A 26461-nucleotide genomic window follows, 5' to 3' on the forward strand; every position below is an offset into this window, starting at 1 on the left:
ATGTCAAAAGAAAATGGAATAACTTTTTGAGCCGCAGAAGGGAAGTGTCGGATTTGATAAGTAACAAGATTAGAAGAAACGGGGCCCAATGGATGGCAGAAGTAAATAAAAAAGGATAGAAAGGCAGCTGCAAAATTTTGGGACCATCACAGTTCTCTCAGAAATAAGACAAGCATGAAACAGAGCTTTTTAACTACAGTTCAAGGGGTCAGACCAGAAAAGGATGCGGCAATAGAATATATAAAAACAGTGATGACAGAAAAAATTTAACACCAAGAAAACTCTGCATGCACCGTACCAGGTGAAGATGGACCAAGTAGCTTAGTGGCTCCACTCGGACAACAATAGTGGGAAAGGGCAGAAAAAAGGGTACCTAATAGCACATCAAGAGGCCCTGGCAGCATCCCAGTCATGATAATAAAGAAACTAGGACCAAACTCTAAGGAAACATTAAAAGAGGCAGCGAGCAAAGCAATAATGAATGGTGAAGCTCCCAATGGGTGGAAACTAAGCAAGATGAGCATGATCGATAAAGGAAAGGGGGACGAATCCGATATGAACAACTACTGTCCCATAACAGTGACATCAGTAGTTTGCAGGCTGGTGATGCAGATAGTAAAGAAAAGACTACAGACATGGGTGGAGAATGAGGGGGTGCTGGGAAAGCTACAAAATGGGTTCCATAAACGAAGGAGGTTGGAGGACTGTCTGTTTTCATTGATACAGTGAATTGAGATAGCGGATAAAAGAACAAAGGCCCCTGTGGCTGGCATTTCTAGATATCAAGGAAGCTTACGATAGTGTGATTCAAGAAGACTTGTGGAGAATAGTCGCCACACTAGATGTTGAAGATGGAATAACAATTTTCTAAAGGATATCTATAAATTGAAGTAACAAGGTAGTTATCAAATGGGAAGAAGAGGTATCTGAACCTATAGAGATACAACGCGGGCTTCGACAGGGATGTTCCTTGTCACCTTTGTTATTTATGCTGTATCTCCAGGGACTAGATGCTAAATTAGAGAGGAGTGAACTCGGTTCCAGCCTCTGTTTTTCCAAGCAAGGAAAACACATTAAACAGTCATCACCAGCATTGATGTATGCAGATGATATTGTATTAATAGCCGACAACAAGGAAGATCTGCAGGGATTGATATACATCTGTGGTAATGAGGGAGATAGGCTAAATTTAATGTTCAGTAGAGAGAAATTGGCAATCACGAATTATAATTATCACAAAGGCAGTGAGCATAAGGTACAGGAAGTCACGCTAGAAATAGTGGATAAATACAAATATTTTGGCGTAAGGATAAATAATGAGGCTAAGTATTGAAGGGAGAACGAAAGATGACTAAGGGCACCAGTAATGCAGCTGTAAGGAAAAATAGGGCACTGCGGAACTACAATAGGTATGACGTTGTGAGAGGGATTCGGAAAGGTGGCATGGTCCCGGGTTTGACGTTCTGCAACGCGGTCTTGTGCATGAAATCAGAAGTTCAAGCAAGATTGGAAATTACCAACGTGGCATAGGTAGATTCGCTTCGGGAGCACACGGGAATACCCCAAATCAGGGGGTACCGGGTTACATGGGATGGACATCGTTTGAGTGCAGGGAAGCTAGCAGCAAGATAGAATTTGAGGACCGATTGGAGAAAATCGGAGAGGAGCGTTGGGCTAGGAAAGTTTTCAGCTGCTTGTACATGAAGAATGTAGATACTAAATGGAGGAAGTGAATTCAAAAACTGTCAAGCAAGTATTTAGACAACAGCAGAATACCAAGGCAAAAAGAAACATAAGTTAAGATTAAGATGAAGGAAACAGAGAGGGACATCTGGAAGATGGGAATGATTACGAAACCATGACTAGAATACCGAATATTTAAGCACGAAATCGCAAGCGAAAAGATCTACGATAATTCTCGAGGTAGTTTTCTCTTCGAGGCTAGAACGAGAGTATTGCGGACCAAGAAGTATCGAGCAAAATACGAAGACACAGACACGGTATGTAGTGCGTGTGGAGAGGAGGAGGAAACGGCTGAACATTTGATAATGTTTTGTAAAGGGCTCCGCCCTATAGTCGATGATAATGGCACTGAATTTTTCAAAGCATGGGGGGTTTAGGGACAGTGAAGGCGAAATATATTTTAAACGGGCAGAAATAACCAGGACGAGGCTAACTGATTAGTGGCTACAATCAAAGCGAGAATAAAATTCAGTCTTAAACACACAGTGATAGTATTTAACGTGATGGCTAGGTGGCGTGAGCCACCACCCGATCTAACGGGCACAGCCGTATACATCCATCCATCCAGCTCCTCAGGGTGTCGGTCGTTCCCTCGCAGTTGTACACTGTAGTAGTCACCTTTAGTTAGTTTTAAAAATTGCTCACTAGCTGCAGGCTTTGTGTGTATACGTCCTTGGAAATAATATTGCTAGAGGCCGTTAGTGGTTTTCATATAGTAAGAAATTCACAGCGTATCTACGGAGTAAATGATTATAAGTGAGACGCAGCGTCCTTGCTTCTATCCGTCCGTCCGATGCGTGCTCTACTGTTATAGGAGTGGGTGGACCGACTAAAGAATCAACCAGACAAACAGACAGATGGACCAACGAACGAACGGACAGACAGACAGACAGACAGACAGACAGACAGACAGACAGACAGACAGACAGACAGACAGACAGACAGACAGACAGACAGACAGACAGACAGACAGACAGAGGACGAACGGATGGATGGCCAGACGGACAGACAGAAGGATGGATGGACGGGCGCACGGACACACAGACGGGCATGCGGACAGACAGACAGACGGGTTGCCGGGCGCACGGACAGAAATATGGATGAATGGACGGATGTGTGGTGCTATCATCACCATCACCATTTCTAATCACCGCACCACGCCTTTCGCGAAGCTGATGCTAGCTCGAGCTGCGCGAGGATTAGAACGAGCTCCTGGCCTGCCGTGTCGGACGCTGACAGCCACCGCGGCTTCGCTTCCGGCGTGGAATAAATTGGCGAGATCGGCACGGCACCCGTCGGCCACGTCGCTTTACTCTTGTCCGCTAAAGTGGTGACCCGGAGAACACGCCCTTCGTCGAGCGACCCGCTGCCATGCTTCCGCAACTTTGCCTTCCAGTTCCACCATTTCACCCAGTCTACCCCCGAGCGTGGTGTATGCGGCTCGACGCTATTCTCACGGTCAATGGCATCAAGGCAAAGCCGATGATGCACGCTGTCTTGCTGGATGCCCTCCCGGTTGAGCTGCGTGATCTAGCAGCTGAGGCGTCCTCCAGCCCGCGACCCTTCGACGACCTGTGCGCGGCGGTGCTCGCCTGCTACGGTGAAACCTACCACCCGCTTCCGGGGAAGCGCGAGTTCCAGGTTTCCCCTCCGCCTCAGCGAGCACTATAAAACGGCCCGCAGCCCTACCTTCACCAAGGCTTCACTTCGCTCACTACATCTCCTACAACCTCCCGTGCGGCCACTAGCGACGCGAGTCCCACGTCTCACGGCCCATCCGACGAGGTACAGGACATTTGTTCTCCATGCGACCGGTCAGCCACGAGGTACGTTTCTTCAACGTCCTCGGCCGACAATACTGTAGGCATGCTCGCCAACCACTCGTCTTGGCCGACCTCAATGGCCCTCAACACCTCTGACGCGTCAGGCTCCACGACAGCAATAGCGCCAAATGCCCCGGAGTCTACCACGACTACGGGCATTGTCACGCCCGCGATTCACTTCCCGGTCGCGGAACCTTCAACATCCCTGATGTCCGAAGGGGACTCTTTACCAGCCTCAACGCTCTGCATGTCCTGCCAGCAACGACAAGCATCGTCCTCGCAGTTTCCCGCAGCCGAAGTTAAAGCCACCAACCACAACCACGGCCAAACTTTCAAGACGCTGCGACTATGACTGACGCGCTTGAGGACGACGTGCCTGGTCCGCTTCCGACAGGGCTCACCAGGCATATTACGCCTGCGGTGGAGCAATCTAGGGGGTGTTGGCTTGAGGCAGCCATCACTTATGCAGACCTGCACGCCAACGCTCGTGCGCGGAATACCGCAGGTCATTACACGAGCACAGGTGTCCCGTCCAACCCTCCGGCCGAGCCCACGCTGACTGGGTTCCACCACCACCATTTTCCGGAGCATTTGACGCCGGACGGCAACAACCAGACGCGCGCGTCCACAACGCCGGCTCGTGTGTCACAACCGCGACGACGCCCCTACCTCATACATGGCTACCATTCGTGACCCTACGTTGACGACGACAACGTGCTTGGCGCCACACATTGAGGCAATTTTTGAGCCACCCTGCTACGCAGCCACGAGTTACAGTCACGACCCTGAAGACGGCGCAAGCGTCTACTCGGCCAGTCCGACGCAATGTCCCACCACTTGTCTTGTACCCGACTACCCACCGTGCACGTGGCGCCGTTGTTCGGACACGTTCCCGCGTCCATTGGCATGTCTATTCATACCAGCACGTCGAACGCCGCACGACTTTGAGGTCGGTGTTGCGTCGGCCCCAACGACAAAACCCGCACTGCCAACCCTCTGCAGGCGTTAGCGGCATGACCTCGCGACACACGGTCCACTCCTGCTCTGTCCGACCAGGTCATCGTGAGACCCACTTGTCTGCGACCACAGCGACCTGGCGCTTCCTTCTTCGTCCCTTGCGCTTCACCCAGAGTCGCCCAACGGAGACCCGCTGCTTACCGATGGCCCATCAACGTTGACAACCTGTGCTTCCCAAATGAACACTTTATGGATTGTCGTTCATGTATATAGCATTTGTCGCTCTCTTTCTTTTTAGGGGCGAAGCTCCTTATGGCGTGGCTTGTGCGTCTCTCGTAGTACGTAACCACCAGTGACACATACCCGAAATAGGTATAACATTTGACCTCAAAGGTGGTGCCAGCGAGAGATTTCTTCTGTGCGTTGTTTAACAATAAAAAATAGTGCTCCGTGTACATGCCAATGGCTGCTAGTGGGGAATGTGAGACAGGAGCATTCGGCTTTTAGTCAACGCGCACGCTGCGATCCCCATTAGCAGCCATTGTCATGTACATTGAGCACTATCGGACAAGAAAGGGTTGCTACATTATACTCGCTGGGTGTAACCTCCTTAGTTTTTGAAAGGTTTAGCGAGCGTTGAGCCGCAGGGCCATAAATACAATGAACTAGTATATACCATGAATGAATTCGAGGTGGTTAAAGGGGGGAAGCAGATACGAAGCGCAAGCCGTAAGAAATTAAAAGCTGAATCCTCCTGTCTCTCATTTCACATTAGCAGCCACTGGCATGTGCATTGAGCACTATCTGACAGGAAAAGGTTGCTACGTTATACTCGCTGAGCGTAACCACCTTGGTTTTACAAAGGTTTAGCGAGCATTGAGCCGCAGTGCCATGAATACAGTGAACTAGTATATACCATGAACTCAAGGTGGTTGAAGGTGGGAAGTAGACCCGAAGCGCAAGCCGCAAGAAAGTGTGCGTGCGCCACCTCTCGTTTAGTCCTTGGAATGTCCACTGAATGGTGGTGCTTCTATATGGGGAATATATGATAAAAAGATGCGAGATGGTGGGACTTGGAGTGTTGAATAGATGGACGAACGGACACACAGACAGATGCACGGATGGACGCATGAACGGACGCAGGGGCGGATGCATGAACGAACGCAGGGACGGGCGCACGAACAGACGCATGGATGGTCACACAGACGGACGCATGGACGGACGAATGCTTCGCCCCACTCTCCATCATTCACTCCATGGATATGCTGCCATTCTTCTTTTTCATATACCTTAAAATCGCGCTAAGCGCTAGGGGGGAGGGAGCCCTGTAGTGCCATCATCACCATCATCATTTCTTGATCACCACGCTGCGCCTCTCGCGCAGCTGATGCCAGCTCGAGCTGCGCGTGGATTAGTACGAGCTTCTGACATGGCGTGTCGGACGCTGACAGCCGCCGCGGCTTCGCTTCCGGCGAGGAATAACTGACGATATCGGCACGGCCCCGTCGGCCGCCTTCGACGCCGTCTCACGTCTTTTTACACTCGCCCGCTAAAGACGTATGGACAGACAGACCGACAGAGGGAGGGACGAACGGATGCATGGCCAGATGGACAACAGACAGACAGGCAGATGGATGGATGGGCGCACAGACAGACAGACGGGCGGACGGACGGACAGACAGACAGACAGACAGACGCACAGACAGACAGAGAGACGGACGGACAGACATATAGAAAGACAGAGGGACGAACGGATGGACGGGCGCACGGACAGACAGACAGACAGAGGGACGAACGGGTGGACGGCCAGACGGACTAAGAGACAGACAAACAGGCAGACAGATGGACGGCCGCACGGACAGACAGACGGGTGGGTGGACGTGCGGATGGACAGACAGACAGACAGACAGACAGACAGACAGACAGACATACAGACGGACCGACGGACGGACGGACGGACGGACGGACAGACAGACAGGCGGACAGACAGACGCACAGACAGACACAGAGACGGACGGACAGACATATAGAAAGACAGAGGGACGAACGGATGGACGGGCGCACGGACAGACAGACAGACAGACAGACAGACAGACAGACAGAGGGACGAACGGGTGGACGGCCAGACGGACAAAGAGACAGACAAACAGGCAGACAGATGGACGGCTGCACGGACAGACAGACGGGTGGGTGGACGGGCGGATGGACAGACAGACAGACAGACAGACAGACAGACAGACAGACAGACAGAGGGACGAACGGGTGGACGGCCAGACGGACAAAGAGACAGACAAACAGGCAGACAGATGGACGGCTGCACGGACAGACAGACGGGTGGGTGGACGGGCGGATGGACAGACAGACAGACAGACAGACAGACAGACAGACAGAGGGACGAACGGGTGGACGGCCAGACGGACAAAGAGACAGACAAACAGGCAGACAGATGGACGGCTGCACGGACAGACAGACGGGTGGGTGGACGGGCGGATGGACAGACAGACAGACAGACAGACAGACAGACAGACAGACGGACGGACGGACGGACGGACGGACGGACAGACAGACAGACAGACAGACAGACGCTTCACCACACTCAGCATATTTACTCCGGGGATATGCTGATAATATTTAGGGGCGAAACTCTTTATAGCGGCAGCCATTTCCCTCGAAGCCGTTGTAGTGTGTAACAAGTATAACATTTTGACCTCCAAGGTGGGGCCGGTGAGAGATTTCTTGCGTGCGTTGTTGAACAGTAAAAATAGTGCTCAATGTACATGCCAATGACTGCTAATGGGGAACGAGAGACAGGAAAATTCGCCTTTTAGTTAACGCGCACGCTGCGATCTCCATTAGCAGCCATTGCCATGTACATTGAGCACTATGTGACAAGAAAGGGTTGCTATGGTATACTCGCTGGGTGTAACCTCCTTAGTTTTAGAAAGGTTTTGCGAGCGTTGAGCCGCAGTGCCATCAATACAATGAAATAGTATATAACATGAACTCGAGGTGGTTAAAGGTGGGAAGTAGATACGAAGCTCAAGCCGTAAGAAAGTAAAAGCCGAATTCTCCTGTCTCTGATTTCCCCTTAGCAGCCATTGGCATGTACATTGAGCACTATCTGACAGGAAAAGGTTGCTACGTTATACTCGCTCGGCGTAACCTCCTTGGTTTTATAAAGGCTTAGCGAGCGTTGGGCCGCAGTGCCATGAATACAGTGAACTAGTATGTAGCATGAACTCGAGGTGATTAAAGGTGGGAGGTAGACCCGAAGTGCAAGCCGTAAGAAAGTGTGCGTGTGCCACCTCTCGTTTAGTCCTTGGAATGTCCGCTGGATGGCGGTGCTTCTATATGGGGAATATATGATGAAAAGATGCGAGATGGTGGTACTTGGAGTGTTTAGTAAATGGACGAACGGACACACAGACAGATGCATGGGTGGACGCATGAACGGACGCACGGGCGGACGCATGGACAAACGCAGGGACAGACGCATGAACAGACGTACGCGTGGACTGGCGGATGGACGCATGGACGGTCACACAGACGGACGCATGGACGGACTGAAGCAAGAACGAATGGACGCATGAATGATTCGCCCCACTCTCCATCATTCACTCCGTGGATATGCTGCTAATTTTTTTCTCTCCTGTGAAAAGACCGATCTAATTATGGTGAGGGTTGATGCGTCGAGACGCGCTTGTGGCCTCAATGTCTACCGAGACGGCACGTGCAATAAATAGTGAAGATTCAGGCTCATTGGACATACAGTCTGGTTGCACATTCAGGCTCCTTAGACATTCAGTCACACTGAGGTCACGTGACCCACTGAAAATTTCTTCTCGGTCAGAAAACGAGTCTTTACAGCCGCATGAACTAAATCGTTCCGGCGCGGTCTGGGTTGTTTTGGCATGTAATGCTCTGGCACGTTGAACTCAAGAAATTAATGGAAAACTAATATTTACTTCACAGCTTTTTCAACCAACATTCATTAAAAGGCAGGAATTTTGATAGAGATTCCTACTTTGCCAGAAAACCAACAAAAAATCAAGCCGAAGAAAACAGAGGTACTTTATCGCTGTTTTTTTTTTCACTGCAGTGTAATGACTATGACCTATTTTGCAAGGATGAAGGCGGAGAAAAAGCATCCTTTCTGTCGGTAGGATCTGAACCCACAACTTTCCGATTACGCGTCTGATGCTCTAATGAAGCTTCGACGGAGGGTGCTCCTGTGCCCACTTTGTTGGGTGTTTATGTGAGTTCGATTCCTGGAGCGTTAGCCAGCCTAACGCATAGCCGTAGTTATAAGGTTGTGGGTGAGGATCCTACTGACAGAGTGGGTGCTTGTTCATCCAGTTGTATTTCTTTCAAGGTATATTACTAATATTACACAAAGTGTTGTGACAACGTCAATCGCGTTTGATGTTTTCGCTTCCCACAGCGCCGTGATTCATCACTTTTGTGCAGTAGGACACCACCCACTACGCTATCATGCGCATTTATGTGGATAAGCGATGTACCCGCTACGCATCTGTAACGTATATTATGTACACTTTATGACGCTGCGTTTGGGCGATGAAAATGAATAAACATGGCTGAGCACTTTGCAGTGAATGTAAATCACAGGCTCATTGCACAATTAGCATTGTGTGATGATTGGTTGTTATTTTTTGCCACAGTATATCAAATGCGAAGCATTTCTTGCTTGCTGCAGGTACTTTGAGCACCCCTCATGATCCGTTGTGCAAGCTGGCGTCTTCCACGAATGACACCTCTTGTTTGTATTAGGCGAACGATCTCTTCGTGTGCGTGATCCTTATGTCGTGCTTACTGTTTGTGGACAACGATTCAGGTGCGTGCGTCCGGGTAGAATAAAAACAAGTATATCGCAGGTAGCGTGCGGTTTCAGCCGCGTGCGCTACAATGTATGCCCAGGAAACCCTCCATTATTTTCTGCGCATTACCACTGCGATTAGTAATCCGTCGTGGCACAGGTCAGTGACCTGTGCCCGACCATGTGGCAGCAGGGCTATTTTATAGCATGGGAGAAGCAAGCCCGAACAATGCTGCATTTCATTGTATAAAAGCCTGCTTCGTATGTTCCACAAACATCATCACTGAGGAAATCGAACGTACGTGTTATGACCAAGAGAGACATGCATCAAGTGTTCCATCCGACCGTTCCAGACAACTCAGTATTCAACGCTGAGGCATCGCACTGCGAAACTACTTAGAAATCATTCGCGTATATCTGAATACTTTCAGGACTTGGGTTCCTGGAAACCACTAGTGTAAGATTGCCTCGTTTTGTTTAAAACAGGTCGATCCACAAAAACCCGATGAATTACCCTATACATGCCCTGGTTCAGGATGTAAACATAATAATTTTCCTCGGGCATAAGTACATTCCAGACAAATTTGCACCGAATAGAGGAATTCTCTAACGCTCAAGACTGCTCGGTTATGAAAAAAATATCACCCACTTCTTAAATACCTCAAACAATCTACATTACTCGCACCCACATAACAGGCCGTTAAAATACATCAATGCAAGCGATAAGCTCCAAGGTCGCCCGTCCATTATGATTTTTCCTGCTACAACAGTTCAATAAACAGAAAAGCCAGGAAACCCATGTTGCGAAAAAGCATTGTAGAGGTTATTATTCATCTGTATCATAAAGAGTATTCGTCATGCTCGCTTAAAAGCGAACATTTAGTCAATATTGCACGCGTACTCTCACTCCCAGATTTGTCAAACATGCGACTTAGCTTAGTGAGGCGGTCCTTTGGAAAGGAAGGTAAGCTTCGAGAGTGCGCACATCGAGGGCTCTTCACGTGACGTAAGTAAATGGTGAGGAGGTTTTCGGAATACGCGCCCCTTAACGCCTCCTCCGTGTCATTTTTCTTCTAATAACAGAAAGTGAAACGTGTTTTACAGAGGCAGTTGAGCGTTTCTTCTCCACAAAGGTGAAGGCACCACTTCTACAGTAACGAATTGCAAAGTCACGCGAAGAGCGGCAAGCAGCTCGAAACTTGCAGCACGCATCTCAAGCACAAAGCACGCACGAAATGAGCATACTCAGGACGAGCACGGACTATTACAGATCGGCACATAAAGCATGTTGTTCAAACAGAAAGGAAGACACAGAAAACGAGCGCAGAATTATACGCAGGACACGCGCGAAAAAGTGGGACAATTTTTACTACTTTGGGTGCGAGCAGAGTGCTCCGTTCGTAAGCGCGAGCGAAGTGACATTCGTGTTCTCCCGAATCACGATAAGCACGCGCGCAGGAGTGATCCGTGGAAGCCCACGTTCATGGAAACGTCAGAGGTGACGAGAGCGCGCTCAGCGCAAGCTCTTCGCGCCATCTCACTACTCATAACGAAAACGCGCTGAAGCTGCGGAGCTCTGAGTAATGCCAAACTGCATATGGTGTATGTAGACCTTTCTCCGTTGAGAAACACAGGCCCTCAGTTTTGTCCACCGATGTGCCTTAATAACATCGGTGGGCAAGAAGAGTTTTAGAAAATGGCCCACCAATTTTCTACAGTTATCTTATCTTAGTTGGCAAAATATATTCAAATGAACGTTTTTCAGCTATATAAACGTTGTAGGAGGTTTCCTTGAACTTTACGCACATTCCTTTTATCTGAAAAACTAAGCAGAAAATGCCTTTATTCTCGAAAAAAGCTTGAAAATGCGCTTTCAGTTTGAACGTTAGGAGCTGGTAAATGAGGTGACCGGAAGTTATTTGGGGTACCAATATTGTTACCCTGAACCCGTCTAAAGATAGCTTGCGGTTAGCTGCCTTGATAATAACGTACGCTCCATGACCTATACAGTGGTTAGCGCCGCGCTCGAGAGACCACGCTGGTTCAACGCCATGCGATGGACCCTTCTACCCCTGTGTTTTTTTTTGTTTTTTGCAAACTGTTAAGATATATTTTGAAACGTCATATCCGTGACAGAAATACGTCAGTGAAGCCGTGGTGAACCTCGGCATAAAGCACTTTCGTGTTAAAAAATCTATATATGGCACTGCCAGTCAAATCGCTTTCGCCGAACACACTTTGAAAATTAGCGTCAACGACTCATGCAGTCACCGAATTCGTACTCAGATACAATCCCGAAAGTTGCGGATTTTGTTTCGGCTGTGGTAGGCCCGTTTACTTTGCGACGTCAGTTTTTACTTGTCCCTCACTGCGGCATGCCTCATAATCATATGGTCCATAAAACTCCAGCTATTATTCAAAAACGCTAGTAAGAAGAACTTGCCAAGAAAAAATATCTTTAATAATTATGATATAAATGCGAAGAAATTGAAAAGACAACATTCCGCAGGCAAATACCTTCGAATGACGCGTCTTGTGCTGTAGAGCTAAGGCGGTGGTCGCCCAGACGATTCAACGGATTTCACTTTGTAGCACTAATAGTGCGCTTAGCTTGAGGGCATGTCATTTGTGGAGGAGTTATTGGCTGTTATAGTTTTGAATGCACCGCGTACTAAGCCCCCGTGTTGAACGCAGAGATACGTCAACCGCGTCTACGCGACCGTATATCCTTCCTTGGCAGACAATATATAGTTGGGCTCTCGTATAGCTTTTGATAGCTACGAGTAGAAAAAGCGTTTTCATCTACTTACCTGAAGCTTTTCAATGAACATGAGGACGTTGACGCTGGTAGAAGACATGCTGAACTTGACGGACACCATGTGATAGCCGCTGAGAAATGAAACAGGAAGCGACACAACAGAATTTCAGGAAGGCTCGAAGCGAATCATTGAGCACCAGCGACATTCCCTGCTCGACGAATACTTATCCCCTAAACAATCACTTGGCAAACTTGATTTCGATATTATTGGAAAATAATCTCACAAAAAAGCAAGGAGAGCTTGCAAAAGCAAGCCCAGCTGTGTTGAAAAGATGCGATTTCCAGGCTGTCTTAAACGATTACTGGACACGGGCCGAACGTGCAACTATCGCTGCTCACAATTTCCAGAAAATAGGAAAGGTGCTTCGCTTACGCTCGTTTCTCGCAGCCCACTCCGATCACTATACAAGCTGTGTTCGTGCCTGTGTGCTTGGGTCTACGAGCTCAACACATGCACAGCGCGCATCGACCATCTCACTCGATCAGTGGGCTACAAAAAAAAAAAAAAATAACGCGACACGTTTACGTTATTAAACACTTTACACAAGTTTTCGCAATTCTCCTTCTGTCGCACGTCAGCACTACTCGCACGTACTTTCGAAGCTCGCGTTTACCGGATCCGGTGAGCTGATTGGAGACAGACTCACAGACGTGATGAAATGGTCACTCCTATTAGCTTTGTTTTCTCCATGGTGTTAACTATACTTTATTACAGATTGTGCCCCTTTACAAACAGTGTGAACTTATCATATCTGGTGGGGTGAAGCGTTTTGATTTCAAATGCTTGCTTCGTGTTTTTGCTCCGTGTTGGGACTATTCTGATAAATGCAAATGCGTTGACAGCTGGCCTTAACCTAATTATGTAATAATTGTGAGTTTCTCTCGGCTCACCCGTCTTCGAGAATGAGTCCTGGGTCTTCACGCTTTACTGGGTTGGCATCGTAAAACACTTCACTGCAAGACAATGCATACTCAAATTATCAGTTATATAAAAAAAGCTGCTCCGAGGTCTTAAATGGTTTTCATGGCGAGCGAAAGAAACAGGTTTGTCCTTCTGTTTAAGTGTACTTCCCTCTGTGTGGCCTAACCAAAGGCATAACCATTTTCTGTCAAAAAATGTTGCAATACTTAAATAACCTCTAGTTGGAACAGTTAGGAAGCAGGAAACAAGATAATTCTTCACAATGTATCACTGCTGCGCGCAAATTTGCACGCTTTCACTCCACGCATTTCTGGTAGTGCTGCTTGCTTTCAATCAATCTTTTGAAGATGAAAAAGGCAAAGTTATAATTAGGACAATAACCAGCGTTCTTTCCTAAACTTCAACGTACGAAACAACTTTGCTGCGACAGCAGTGATTAGGAGTTCCGTCAGAAGGGTCTACAGATGTATATGATTATTAAATTTTGAAAAATTACCATCGCACAAGAATAGTGCAGATTTAGGAGCGAGTAAAATCATTTAACGTTAAGAAAAGCCACAGTGTCCTCGGACGGAACCTTGGTGGAGGCCTCAATGAATGATTGCTCGAACCGCCTCGCGTGTTGTCACCACCAGGTCGAGCTCGGTGTCTCTAACAATCGTTGAAGCTCGCCGTCCACCATTTTTCATCATATGGACAGTCTGAACTTACCTTGTTTACCACATTTTGAACTGAAGACGAGAGTCATACCTTGAGCGTCGCACTTAGAGAAAGAAACAAATACCATCTTCCCAATAATGTATATAGAAGAAACAAAGAGCATTATTACCGAGCTTCCAGTTAGGTTCAGTTGGTATTGGTTACCTCCCTTGTATGTTACCATGACCAAGGGATGCAGTTATCAGTAGAGATAAGAGTACCTAAACAAATGCATATGTTCGTAATACAGAAGCTGGTGCTGTTCCACCCGCAGTACATGCACGTTTTTTGTAATTCGACTTCCTCCTCCTCAGCCTTTGTCATAAAAGCGCATTCGGTGATCAAGCTAACATATAAAATATCTCGATTGACAGTCGTTCGCAATTATGTGCTTTGCGATTTATACCATCAGTGAAAAATTATGCAAGGATGGCGCACAATATTGTGGACGATGTTATAGATGACACACAAAGCTATGCACAATGTTTGCGCTGTATGCAATCTACAAGAGAAACCATGCTAATATTTTGATTTCGCTGAAGGACATTATACGTTATGAATACAATCAAATTGCCTGACGAGCGTGAAAAAACAATAATGCATGATGGCACGTGAAGTGCAACTCGCTGCTCGTCCCTGTGACTCTCGGTGGTTTCACAGCCTTCTACGTCTAGTGAAAAATCCTCGTCGTCAGTATCAACATCACTGCTGCCCACTATGGATAAGTTCCAACTCGCCCGCCTTTCGGTGCTACGACATTTCTTCGCCTAACGACTTTTGGCCACACTTTCACCTGGGCGCGGAGAACATTTTTTTTCTGTCAACAAGCAAATCGCTTTCAGTGTGCCCATCAACAAACCTACAAATACAAGTGGCGCAGCACCTGACCAAATTAAGATTGCCTGTGCGACTTCTTGTGTACAAGAGATTCGTGCACTACAGAAGCACTAACGAATACTATGTACAAGCAAAATTGGGTGAGTTTCAACTAGAAAAGTCAGACAATAAAAAGTAACTGACTTGTGTAACTACAAATAACTTCGCGAAGCTTCTATGCGCATGCTGTGGGTTATCAATCACGGCGCGAGTTGTCACACTTTGCATCTCAGCAGTACGATTAAAATTTAAAATGATATTAGAACGGCGCAGAGATTAACCACAAAAGAAGACTGAACAACACGAGCGCTGTCTTCAACAGCATTGGAATGACGCTCCAAATTCGAGTCCTTTATGAGTGCAATGGCCTGCTTGTTAGCCTGCGCGGGTTTGAGCCCTGAAGGGACAAAATTCTTGCTTATGGCACTATGTGCTTTAACCCCAAACTGCTCTTGGGACATAACCACAAAAGATGCCTCTTTATCCGAAGAAAGCAACCTCAAACTATTCGCAACAAAGCGATAACATATTACGAAAACTGCTATGGATTGATTATTTACAGCTAACAATTGTCAAGTCCTGCAGTTGTCGACCGACATAGGGTTTGAAAGCACTAAGAGAGTGCATGCATTTTGGAAAAGGCCTTTGCGCACTTACTGGCACGGCACCCGGCAGTGAGCAGAGCAGACTTTCTCGTAGGATGGCCGCCACAGAGACGTGCACGCTTGCGGAGAAGAGAGAAGAGAAGGTCAAGACGGAGTATCCCAGCCACACACAGCGGATTTTCAGTGAACGGCGACACATTTTGTTTTCTCACATTCAATGTGACGCGATACTTAGGTTTGACGGCGACTCCATATCATGCTTCCTTCAGGTGGTATCAAGTGAGAGCCTGAACTAACTGACGAGCACATAGTTAAAATCCGGGTAAATTTTTATGCAGTTTTATCAGAAAACAATGTTGCCCATGGTTGTGATGGTGAAGGCAGGAAAACTGAGAACAGAGGCCCAGTATCTGCATGTTTCACTGCAAATGTCGTCAAAAGACGATAGTCTTGCGTGTGGAGAGAGTTAACAAAACGTTTATTTGATGTTCTGCGCGAAACAATTGGTGAATTATATTCTGGAAGAGCTGCGTTAGAGAGTTTCGATCCGTGCAGCGAAGGCGAACAAGCGCATCGAGGCACATTAGACACGAGCGCGATCTGGCAGTTCTCTTCAAAAACGAAGGGAGGCGTGCGCGCCCACGGAGAAAGATGCGCGCCTGTCTCGGAGGCGATAGGGTGTAGAACGCAAAGCGACAGGCAGGTGCCACCACCGTGTCGTCTTAGCAAAACGTTGAAAACGCTTGCCGTTTTGAGCATCGTGTTGCACTGTCAGTGCGGGGTGGGAAACGCTACGGTCCTTACAATTACTTTTGTGTGCCTTTTCTAGTGTAAGGTCACGCATACAAACTATTGACGTGTTGTTAAGGTGCCTCAGATAGGCACAATAATTGATTTTTAATTGACCATTCCCAAGTATGAACACTGAAACTTGAGCAATACTGCTGGGCGTTGCGGATAGGGTTCACCGTTTGGAGTATCGCTTAGTGCCGTTTGGGGTATCGTTACGACGGATTAGCAGACAAATGTACAGACAGACAGACAGACAGACAGACAGACAGACAGACAGACAGACAGACAGACAGACAGACAGACAGACAGACAGACAGACAGACAGACAGACAGACAGACAGACAGACAGACAGACAGACAGACAGACCAAAGCTGTGTCGAGGTACCCCAAGAAAGACTATCGTCTTAAAAAAAAAACTGTTTACGACCAAAACATCTATCCACCCAGAAACTCGAGATACATGTAATACACAGTCACAGCACAGTCGTCGGTCACTCGTGACGACTTTTACGCATGCCTGATCAAAGTTTCCGGTGTTGCTCGCTATTGGCCCCAGAAGAAACTCAACTGCTTGCATCGCACGCACTCTCTCATCATTGCAAAGTTTCTCCAACATTACAGCGAGCTCTACACCGCAGAGGTGGTAACAGCTTTCATATGTAAACCACCAGCATAAAGGTGAAAGCGTTCGTGACAATATTCTGACGAATTCACCGCTTCATGACATTGGCTATATCCGTTATTTCGTAACAGTATTTTAATTGAATGCAACGAAAAAAATCAAGTGATACTTCAATAAAGCGATGTGGAGGCCATCACACGCACTGCCGCGTCGATTGGACGGGGTTCTTCACAAGAGCCTCTCTTGCGCATGTGGGCTCCCCCTCGTGCTCCCATTTACGACAGACGTTCCGGTAGCATCGTAATATGTCTCGCTACGTTCTTCCATTGCGGCATGGGCATCCATGTCAATGTTCATGTTGTGTCAACGTTTCGTACCCTTTCATTTGAACACCTCTTGCAGAGCTTAGCAAGTAATGGAGGGGGGGGGGAGACGCTTCAAAGTAGATCAGTGCCACCTACCATGATACTCGTGGCTGGCGCAAAACGTTTCGTTGAGGAATGCCCGGAAGGGATAGTCAGTCAGCGTACAGCCACAGTGGCGCCTCGTCTCGTTCCGAACGCAGTCAGCGAAGCACGTCTGTTAAGCACATCAACGGTACTTGCTGGTGGATCAGGTTGTCGTGCAATAATGCTCAATGCAAAATGGTTGTTAACCATGCAAGCAATCGTTCATGTCCATTTCTTTCATAGATTCTATTACTGAACAAAATATTAACCAAAGTAATTTCTTAGCGCATCACCAGATTTTAGTCAATCTTCAAGATGGGACCTTCCTACCATACATGAAACCAGTTTCATTATATGCGTATCAACGCAATCAGTGCAGTCCCTCGTCTTAAATAGAAATAAATACAGGCGATGTTCTAACCGATGCCATGAGGAAGAAATTCACGTTCCGCAGGTGACGTAGCGCGTGCATATTGTAATTTTACGTTCTTATCCGCAAGCCCACAGGTCACCCGATGCATCATTTACTTACAGATACATGATATTTACTAATGGCGTAGCTTAATGCCGTTCGGTTCTTTATATTAATAATCACGTGCTTACTTCTTGAGTGTGATAAGCAGGGTAGTGAGCCAGCTTTTCCCATTTCGCATAATCCACGCAGTTGGTGTCGTACGGAAACTCCAGCCTCTTGAGCATTCTCTGTAAGGGCATCAACCTTGTTTTAATGAACAACATATGAAGGTGCCTACATGCTTCGTCTGCGTGTACGAAAAGGTGATTCATGACAGAAGGGCCCCGAAAAAGACGAATTAGTAGAGAGATATCGTGCTACGTCACACGGTTGTAATGAATGTAGTTTATCAACGTTTTCAGTTAGTTTAGCTCCCGTAGTATTGCGGCCCACAACAAGTTTGTGTATGCCTGTAAAATAGTGCCGCGGATCTCAACCAGTCACTGCACGAATGCACTGAGCTGGGTACTGTCTTGTTTCATAATTATTCGCTGTAATCATTTCCTGCCGTTATTGTCAGGAAAAAAAACAAAAGCTTCGCTTACATGCGTCACACACGGACGAACAAATGGAAATCCCGAAAAAGAACCCCTAATACTTCATCATGGTAACCCTTCACAATGACAAGAACTACAACGAAATAAAAAAAACTAATACAAAGGATGCTGTGAGTGTAGCATTTACTATGTTTGTACGAAGGACAGTGCAGAACACAGTACAATAGCAATTCTTTTCAATAATTTCGATATTTGAAAAATTACCCACAATGCTCATAAGTGACAAGTATATAATGATTACAGACAGGTAACGCATATTCCTGCAAACATTCAGTTCTCGTGACAGTACAGCCAGAAGCACATGTGCGCACACCCTTCCCCCCCCCCACACACAGAAAAAAAAGACAGAACTACATTACATCAATGCTTTTGCGTGCCGAAACTAGTTACGTACAAGTACTGATATGCGAACATTCCCATATCAAAGAAACAAATAAAAACACCGAAATGCAAGAAACACAAAAATAATTTATCACTTTACCACGCGATCTTCTGCATACAACTGGAGATTAGTAAGGAAAAAGAAAACATGGAAATAATGCGAAAAGGTGCCGTGCAACGTTATATGAACAAAGCACGTATTCGACCGCGATCGTAGGCAGGTTTGCTGATCAAAATTATATAGACTCGTTTACGAATAAATGCATTTTGGCACAGAGACTCTATTGAAGATAGTGGTAGATAATCAGCGCGATCAACAAAAACAGGAGTGTTTCTCGAAGCATGCTGCGTGTATTGCATCTATAGGAAGACACGGTTAAAATCAATGATTTAGTGAACACGCAAGTGAGTGTTTCTGTGCTTTCTGTAATATAAAAAACAACGTGTTCAATTCTTGATTAACCAAGAAACGTGGATTTCGTAGTGACTTTGCTGCTGAACCTGTATATGGCTATAGAGGAAACGAAAATCTGTTCCTCCTCGTCGCACTAAACGTCTCCATTGGCTGCACCGCCAGTAACGTCATTCTTTACATCGCACCTAAGCATATGTTACGTCGCTCTCTCCATCGTACCCAAGCATGCGCGCATTGGTTGGCGGATGCTTGGAGGGAACTGCGGCTCGTAGCAGAGCAGCCTTAACGTGGCAATGATGTGACGCTTTCTGCAGGAGTTTCTCGAGCGGCCAGAGAACACTTACTCGGCTGCGGAACTTCAGGGGAGACGATGCCGTTCAGTAGGCGTCTGCCATGCGCGCATGCAGTCAAACACCGCCACATGGCGGTGTTTGACGACGTGGCGGTGAACTCAATTCGTCTCGCCGGCAGCACGCATTACTTAGCCGTTGACCTCAGAGAATGGCAGCTTTTCTTGTCACTGCTGTACGATGAACGGGCGGCGAAGAGTTGCCGTTTCTGCATATGAGCTTGGGCCGTTCGCGGAAAATCACAAGTCCGCACGCCACGCCGTTTTACAAAGCCTTCACCAGTGAGATATACAGTGCTCTTACTGTCGAGCCATGAAACCGGCTCTACGTAAAAGAGATGCGGTTCAACGTGGTCGAAAAGATCATTGATATGATTGACTGATATGTGGGGTTTAACGCCCCAAAACCATTATATGATTATGAGAGACGCCGTAGTGGAGGTCTCCGGAAATTTAGACCACCTGGGGTTCTTTAACGTGCACCCAAATCTGAGCACACGGGCCTGCAACATTTCCGCCTCCATCGGAAATGCAGCCGCTGCTGCTGGGATTCGATCCCGCGACCTGCGGGTCAGCAGCCGAGTACCTTAGCCACTAGACCACCGCGGCGGGGTCGGTCGAAAAGATCATCACATTTTATACCAACAATGTTACGAGCACTATTCATAACTCGCCATCAACTACAGAAAGGGGCGAGTTCACCTGAGATGCTCTTGACGAAGACACAGAGTGTTCATGCGCGGAATCACAAATGCGGACCATTGCTGTCAGAAACACAAGCAAAATATGTTCGCAATCCCCAGGCGACTGGGCAAGCTAACGACATTTATTATTTTGTCTGCCTCTAAAGTTCACTGGGGCCATTTATTGGGCTGCTCGCACGCATCGAGGCACAAGGCGACGGCACGCAACGCCTGTCAGTGCAGGAGATGGCGTTTCGGACGCCAAACGTGTCAAAATTTTAAACAATGATACTAAAGCGTGTGCAATGTACGTCAAAAGCTCTTCGACCAAATCCTCAACATCCTCAAAGGCCACCGGATCTCATCGTTCAAAGCATACCGACAATCGAGAAAGCATTCACTCTAAAAAAATATCGAGTCAAAGGGTGTCTAGATAGATAGATAGATAGATAGATAGATAGATAGATAGATAGATAGATAGATAGATAGATAGATAGATAGATAGATAGATAGATAGATAGATAGATAGATAGATAGATAGATAGATAGATAGATAGATAGATAGATAGATAGATAGATAGATAGATAGATAGATAGATAGATAGATAGATAGATAGATAGATAGATAGATAGATAGATAGATAGATAGATAGATAGATTGATTGATTGATTGATTGATTGAACGTCAATTGTTGTCACACTGCTGGCTATCCAGTTTTATAAAAATAACATATATGCTGTGGTAATACTGCCATCAAGTAGGGTCAACGTCGCCTGCATGTTAAGCGCCATTCGGTGTAGTTGATTTATAAAGCAACCCGTATGGATTTCTTTGTGGCTTCATGCTACAAACGGGTGGTTGTCTTCTTTCCTTTTCTGAATCCTTCCGACACCTTTCGGGTTTCCGCAGAACTCATTTGCAATACTTGTGTTCATGTGCTTCGAGTTGTTGAAGAATTCGCTCTCGCGCAGTCAATTGCTAGTTTCTCGGTTAGCTAAATTGGTAAAGCAACTGCCCCGGAAAGGCGTTGGTTCTGGGTTCGAACCCCGGACCAGGACGACCAAGTTAAGAAACAATTGGAACCATTTGGAAATATTAATTGGTCTAAATTGTAATATTCATTTTCAATTAAGCCAGTGGTATTCCCAACAGGGCCATTTGAAATTTCCAAATGGTTCAAGATGATGTGATCAATTCCAATTAGGCGGATTGTTTTCGCTAACTGGATCATTTGAACCGACTGAAATTACCAAAAGGTATTACTTAAACCAATCGTATGCTCTCAATTGGAAGCTAACTTCCAATCGGAAAATCGCATACCCAACTTAATCATTCGATTCATTTGAAACTGCCAAAAGAAAACACTCATTTTCAGTTATAGGCCAGGTAATTTCAATGGAAGTATGCATGCACATATTAATCAACAAATTTAAGTGATCAAGCACTTCGACTACGCTTACTTGTGAGTATAAGCATTTATTTAAATATACAATTGTCAGGCAGAGCATCGTAGGTTGAATGAATTTTAACGGTGTGAGAAAGGATACATGCATTTTACAGCCGTGACATAAGGCTGGATTGCAAAAATATCACTGGGAGAAAACGAACTGTCATTCACCGTTGCCCGCGTACTTGCGCACAAATGACACGAAATATACTGGCCATTCCATCATACTGAGCCGTTGCGCAAATACGTAATGCTTAAAGCATAACTGTCAATTACATTCCTGTGTGAATGTGGCTTTTTTTTTTTTAATCAGCACTCGTTATCTGCTACCGGTCGAAGTACAGTGAACTTTAAAACACGATAAACACGAGAGTGCCGACAGCTTTGATTGATCGATATGTGAGGTTTAACGTCCCAAAACGACCCTATGATTATGAGAGACGCAGTGCCGGCATTTTTGTTGACAACGGCTTCAGCAGCATCTCAGTAGCATTAGTCTCCAACATTTTTTTTTATGGTTTCTGATACAAGCGCAAAATAATAACGTGTTTTATAATATTGATAATATATTAAAAAGAAAGTAGCATTTTTTTTTAATTACAGGTAAACATTTCGGAGGGCGGTCAAACATTATTATGACGCCGTAGTTCTAGCAGTGTCGCATTGCGCGGCTAGTCACGGATGCTCCAAAGTCAATCTTGGATGCTCTCTCTCCTTGTGTGCGTGCGGCATGTTTTATATCGTGCTGCGTGTAGAACAGTAGAGTGTTTTGTGGAATAAGTAACCCACCAGGCAGTTTATAACTTTCGGTTTATGATGTAGAATGAGAATCGCAATTACATAAACGTTTTCGTTGACTTCCCTGCCTTCTGCACAACATTTATCTCTGCATTAGAGCGTGATGAGTGATGACCATGACGTGAAAACAGTTAACTCTTTGAATGCCATGCACGCAAAAAGGTGGTTTTGTTGCCACTTCCCAATCGAGTCAGCATGCTGCAGTGTCTGGCATGTTTCCTCCCGCGTACGCAGGCTATTGTGTTACAACCCTTTTTTTCTTTCACAGCATTGCAGCGAGCAATGCGCATGTAAATTGCACGTGAAAGCGTGCAGTGCTAGAAAGTAGGCCAGCGGCTATTCGGCGTTCTAGCAGGTTGCCTAAACCGTGATATATACATTTTTTTCAATTGCGCGTTGTCAGGGTGGATCAGCGATTAAGGAGCAATTATTTTGTGACGCCGTTGCTCGGAGATCTCACCGACTGATAGGAGGAGAAAAGTGATTAAGAACTAACCAAGCGAATATGCGGTACGATGGCGCCATCAATTGATTGCGGGAGAAAGCGGGAACAAATGTTTGAACCGCGGCACTGGAGTTGCATCTGCTGTTCCAAATAGTTTGTTTCGGGCGTGAGGAGCAGCGTTAGCGTAGAGTAAGGTAGATTCATTCACCCTACATTTTCGTCTGCCTTTTGCCCCCAAGAGCTAGCTAACACAGAATGAGAACATAAGCCATAACTTCTCTCGAGCAACTCATTCGTCGTGACCTCAGCACAAAAATCCAGGCGCCGCTACTGCAAGCATATAAATAAAATACCTTTACGATTTCCTCCCCTGGCAGACGTTTTTGAGGAGGTTAAGAAAGTTAAAACATCTTTAGGGAGGGCTGCCATGAGCAAGACGTAGCTCAGACAAACCGTCTGCAGCACACACTGTCGCTGTCTGTTTTTGCGCTAAGATATCTATGTAATGCCGGGTCGTTGCAGTATCTAAGCTGTTGCTGATCAAAAAAAAAAAATAAATAATAGAACAAGCACGGAATGATTGCTCGCACAAATTTACACTCCCTGTTAAACCAGTTTAGAGTCTATAAACTGTAATTTAAAGAATAATTTCGGGGAGCCATGGGATAGCAACTGAAGACGGCGGTAGCAAACTTTATCGAAGGGTGCTGAGAGACGCGACTGGTGGGCTTCTCCCACATGAAGTGAGAACATTCGCCGACAAAAAACGGAACACACCGACGCTGATTATCCGGCAGTGCACACGAGTATGCATAAGGACATAAATGCGGACATAGAGATGATGATATCACAACACACGTGGGTATATACGTAGAGGATGAGAATGCGCTTATGCGCACGCCGAATTACTTCAAAAAATCGCATACTGACCACCACCACTGCTGCCAAGCGCTTTATGCATGCTACTCCATCAGTCAGGACTCGGGACACAGCAATCTTTTAAACAGCGCAGTTCACCGCAAACTTCTTTGTGACTGGACTACATACGCAACAAGACAAATAAAGTTTGGCAATCGACGTACTTCTACTCCAGTGGCAATACAGCTCCTTTAGCTCGCATTGACACGGCCTCTGAGATTGCAAACGAACGTTAGCTACTTCAGAGGCCATGGCGTGGTGGCGGCGCTTACGGCAAGCACTGCCAGGGGGCGTCACCTGTTGAAGGCTGTACTCGTAGCTGCCCGAAGGCCTGAGCAGCAGCGTGTGCTTCGTGGCGGCGCTAATGCTGTCCACGTGGTGGAACGTCATGTCCATCTCGTACTGCGAGAGCCGAGGAGAACGACCAGGATACCAGAGCACGATCATGCTCATCTCTGCATGATAACGAAACGCGGGTATTTCAACTGAGTTTTCGTCCCTCGTTTTAATATTTGTAGACGCAGCTTTCCCATTTGCCAGAATCGGAAGAAATTAGGGTGGGTGATCTAACCACGCTGATGAAACCGACATACAATTAAGCCAACGGGACATTAATTGTGGCTTCATAACCGTATTGTAGTGATTCTCACTTAAATTTATGAAACTAAAGTGGTAGATGAACTACCCTTTTCTGAACCCGCAACCGAACCCGCAACCTTTGAACCAATCCGAACCCACAACCTTTCAACTACGCGTCGGATCAATTTGCGCTACAACGGCTCCCTCGTGCACACAGAAACATTGTGGTGCAGTTAACTAACCACAAACAATGTCGTCTATGCTTTACTCGGCCCAATCGTCTGTCAGTTTCTTCAGTTCTTAATGCAGATAGCAAGTCCCTCGGACAATGTCAATATTTAAAGTTCTTCTAGCCAAATTTATATCTTGTTCCACAAGGCGGTTTTCGTTCCACTCCGATGACACACTTAAACAGAGGCTTTACAGAAACTGTTCTTACTCGATATTTCCTTCGGCTGGCTGGTTACTTTACATTCACCTTTTGCTTAAATATTTGTGAGTGAACCGATCAAAAGGGCTCACCTTGTTGGTGCGACATACCTGAAGTGATAAACGCAGTTTTATTTACTATTATGTATTAGATGGGACAAGACGAAGGGGACATACAACTTTCAACAAAATGTTTTTTTTTTTCCTAGGCTAGCACTTGTGCCCCATCAGGAAAAAAGTTTGCGCTTAGTCACTTCAGATATGCCAAAGGGTGTGATCTCCGACTAATAACAAATATACGGAATGAACAATGCATGTACTCGATACCTATACAATCTAGTTCATCTCAACAAAAAGAAAAGCCCGAAGCAACAAATAGAAAACAACGCAGAGAAGAGAGCAGCATCGAAAATCACCCACCATACGTGAGCGGATCCTCTTTGAAGTTCACGAGGCTGTTGCTGCCCCTCCAGTCGAAGGTGTAGCACATGTAGTACGGAAGCCTTGAGAACGACTGCACCAGGTGCCTGCCGATGAAACACAACGCCGCAGCTCCATAAGGCAGTTATTATTATTTTTTTTCATCAACGATATTATTCGGCTAGTGTACACTCGCAACATTGATAACCCGGAGTGCCGTAGGCGTGCAGCTTCACTATACTCGGGGACAACCTTCCGTGGCAATGGAGTCGAATGAATGCCGTGTTCAGGTAATCCCACTGCACATATTTTAATATGTCTACTTACACAGCCATTTGTGAGTGAAATTCGTCATAAGCTTCTTCCGTGAGTCATTTAACTAGCGGGGGCGCTACGACCACTCACCTGAAGGCGAATACGCCATCTTGACTGTGAGATGCACCTAAACAGCGCCTCCTCTATGCGCCGACCTAAAACGAGCGACATTTTCAGACGTGCGAAAACGCCAAATGACATTTTATGAAGCAAACAAATATTATTAGCTATTTGGTTCTTCCGGAGTCTCTTTATAAACAGCATCCCGTAGGAAATAAAGTAATGTTTTTTTTTATGATTTACACGCGGAAAATACATACGGGCCCTTCCATGCCACTCGTCTCAGCTATTTTGGCGGCCATTTCAAATACACTTGAAAAAAAAAGTGCTGATTTACTGCTTGGAAAACAGTGAAACGGTAAATTATTTCTGATATAAAAAGTATTTTTGGTCTCGTGGCTGCCTTTTGAAGTTTCTAGAATGTTGTTTGAGTATTGTTTGTGGCAAAATGTGTTTTAAAAGTAATGCTCCTTTCATGTATACCAAATTCGGTGTAGATGTTAGGTGAAAGCTATTGTGTAAATTGTTTGAAGCTTAGTAATATTAGTGAAATTCTGGCCCATTTGCCTCCAAGAATTTAGCCAAAATATGTTATGTTTGTATTTCTTCTATTACAATACAGTGCATTGCAAGAATAGCTGAGTGATAAATACATATTTCATAGAAGATATATTTAGAGAAAAAAAATTGTTAGACCTCTCAAGCTGCTAAACTTTACGAGATAAAATCACATATTTGACAAAATCGTCATTTTCGTCCATACTGAGACACAACTGGCAACTTGTAGTGGTCCAATTGAAGATCACCTTTACAACTAAACAAAACGCAAAGAATCAGTTCTTTTTGTACGGCAAATTTTATCATAACGTTTTTGTTTTGAGAAGAAAATAGTTTTTGAACTTTCCCATCGGTGCCTATCTTCCCATTTGGTCATACGACAGTTGCCGCCTTGAAATTCCCTATTGCCGTCAATCACTAGCTTCTAAATATGTAGATGTTTAATCTACAT

At 46.0% G+C, this 26461-nt stretch overlaps 1 protein-coding gene across 1 annotated transcript in view; it reads right to left on the bottom strand.

Moving 5' to 3' along the window:
• The window catches only part of LOC119160112 (uncharacterized), a 151356-nt gene extending 125837 nt beyond the window's left edge, over positions 1–25519 (bottom strand). The window contains exons 1-8 of the mRNA XM_075887655.1: positions 25483–25519; positions 25078–25184; positions 23947–24104; positions 17745–17843; positions 17154–17271; positions 15330–15396; positions 13067–13129; positions 12168–12246 (exon numbers count right to left, since the gene is read on the bottom strand). Of these exons, the coding sequence (XP_075743770.1) occupies positions 12168–12246; positions 13067–13129; positions 15330–15396; positions 17154–17271; positions 17745–17843; positions 23947–24104; positions 25078–25147 (654 nt within the window). The 5' untranslated portion in view covers positions 25148–25184; positions 25483–25519. The remainder of the gene's footprint in view (positions 1–12167; positions 12247–13066; positions 13130–15329; positions 15397–17153; positions 17272–17744; positions 17844–23946; positions 24105–25077; positions 25185–25482) is intronic.
• Positions 25520–26461: the final 942 nt, after the last annotated feature.

Source organism: Rhipicephalus microplus, chromosome 3, assembly GCF_043290135.1.
Source record: "Rhipicephalus microplus isolate Deutch F79 chromosome 3, USDA_Rmic, whole genome shotgun sequence".
Taxonomy (NCBI): domain Eukaryota; kingdom Metazoa; phylum Arthropoda; class Arachnida; order Ixodida; family Ixodidae; genus Rhipicephalus; species Rhipicephalus microplus.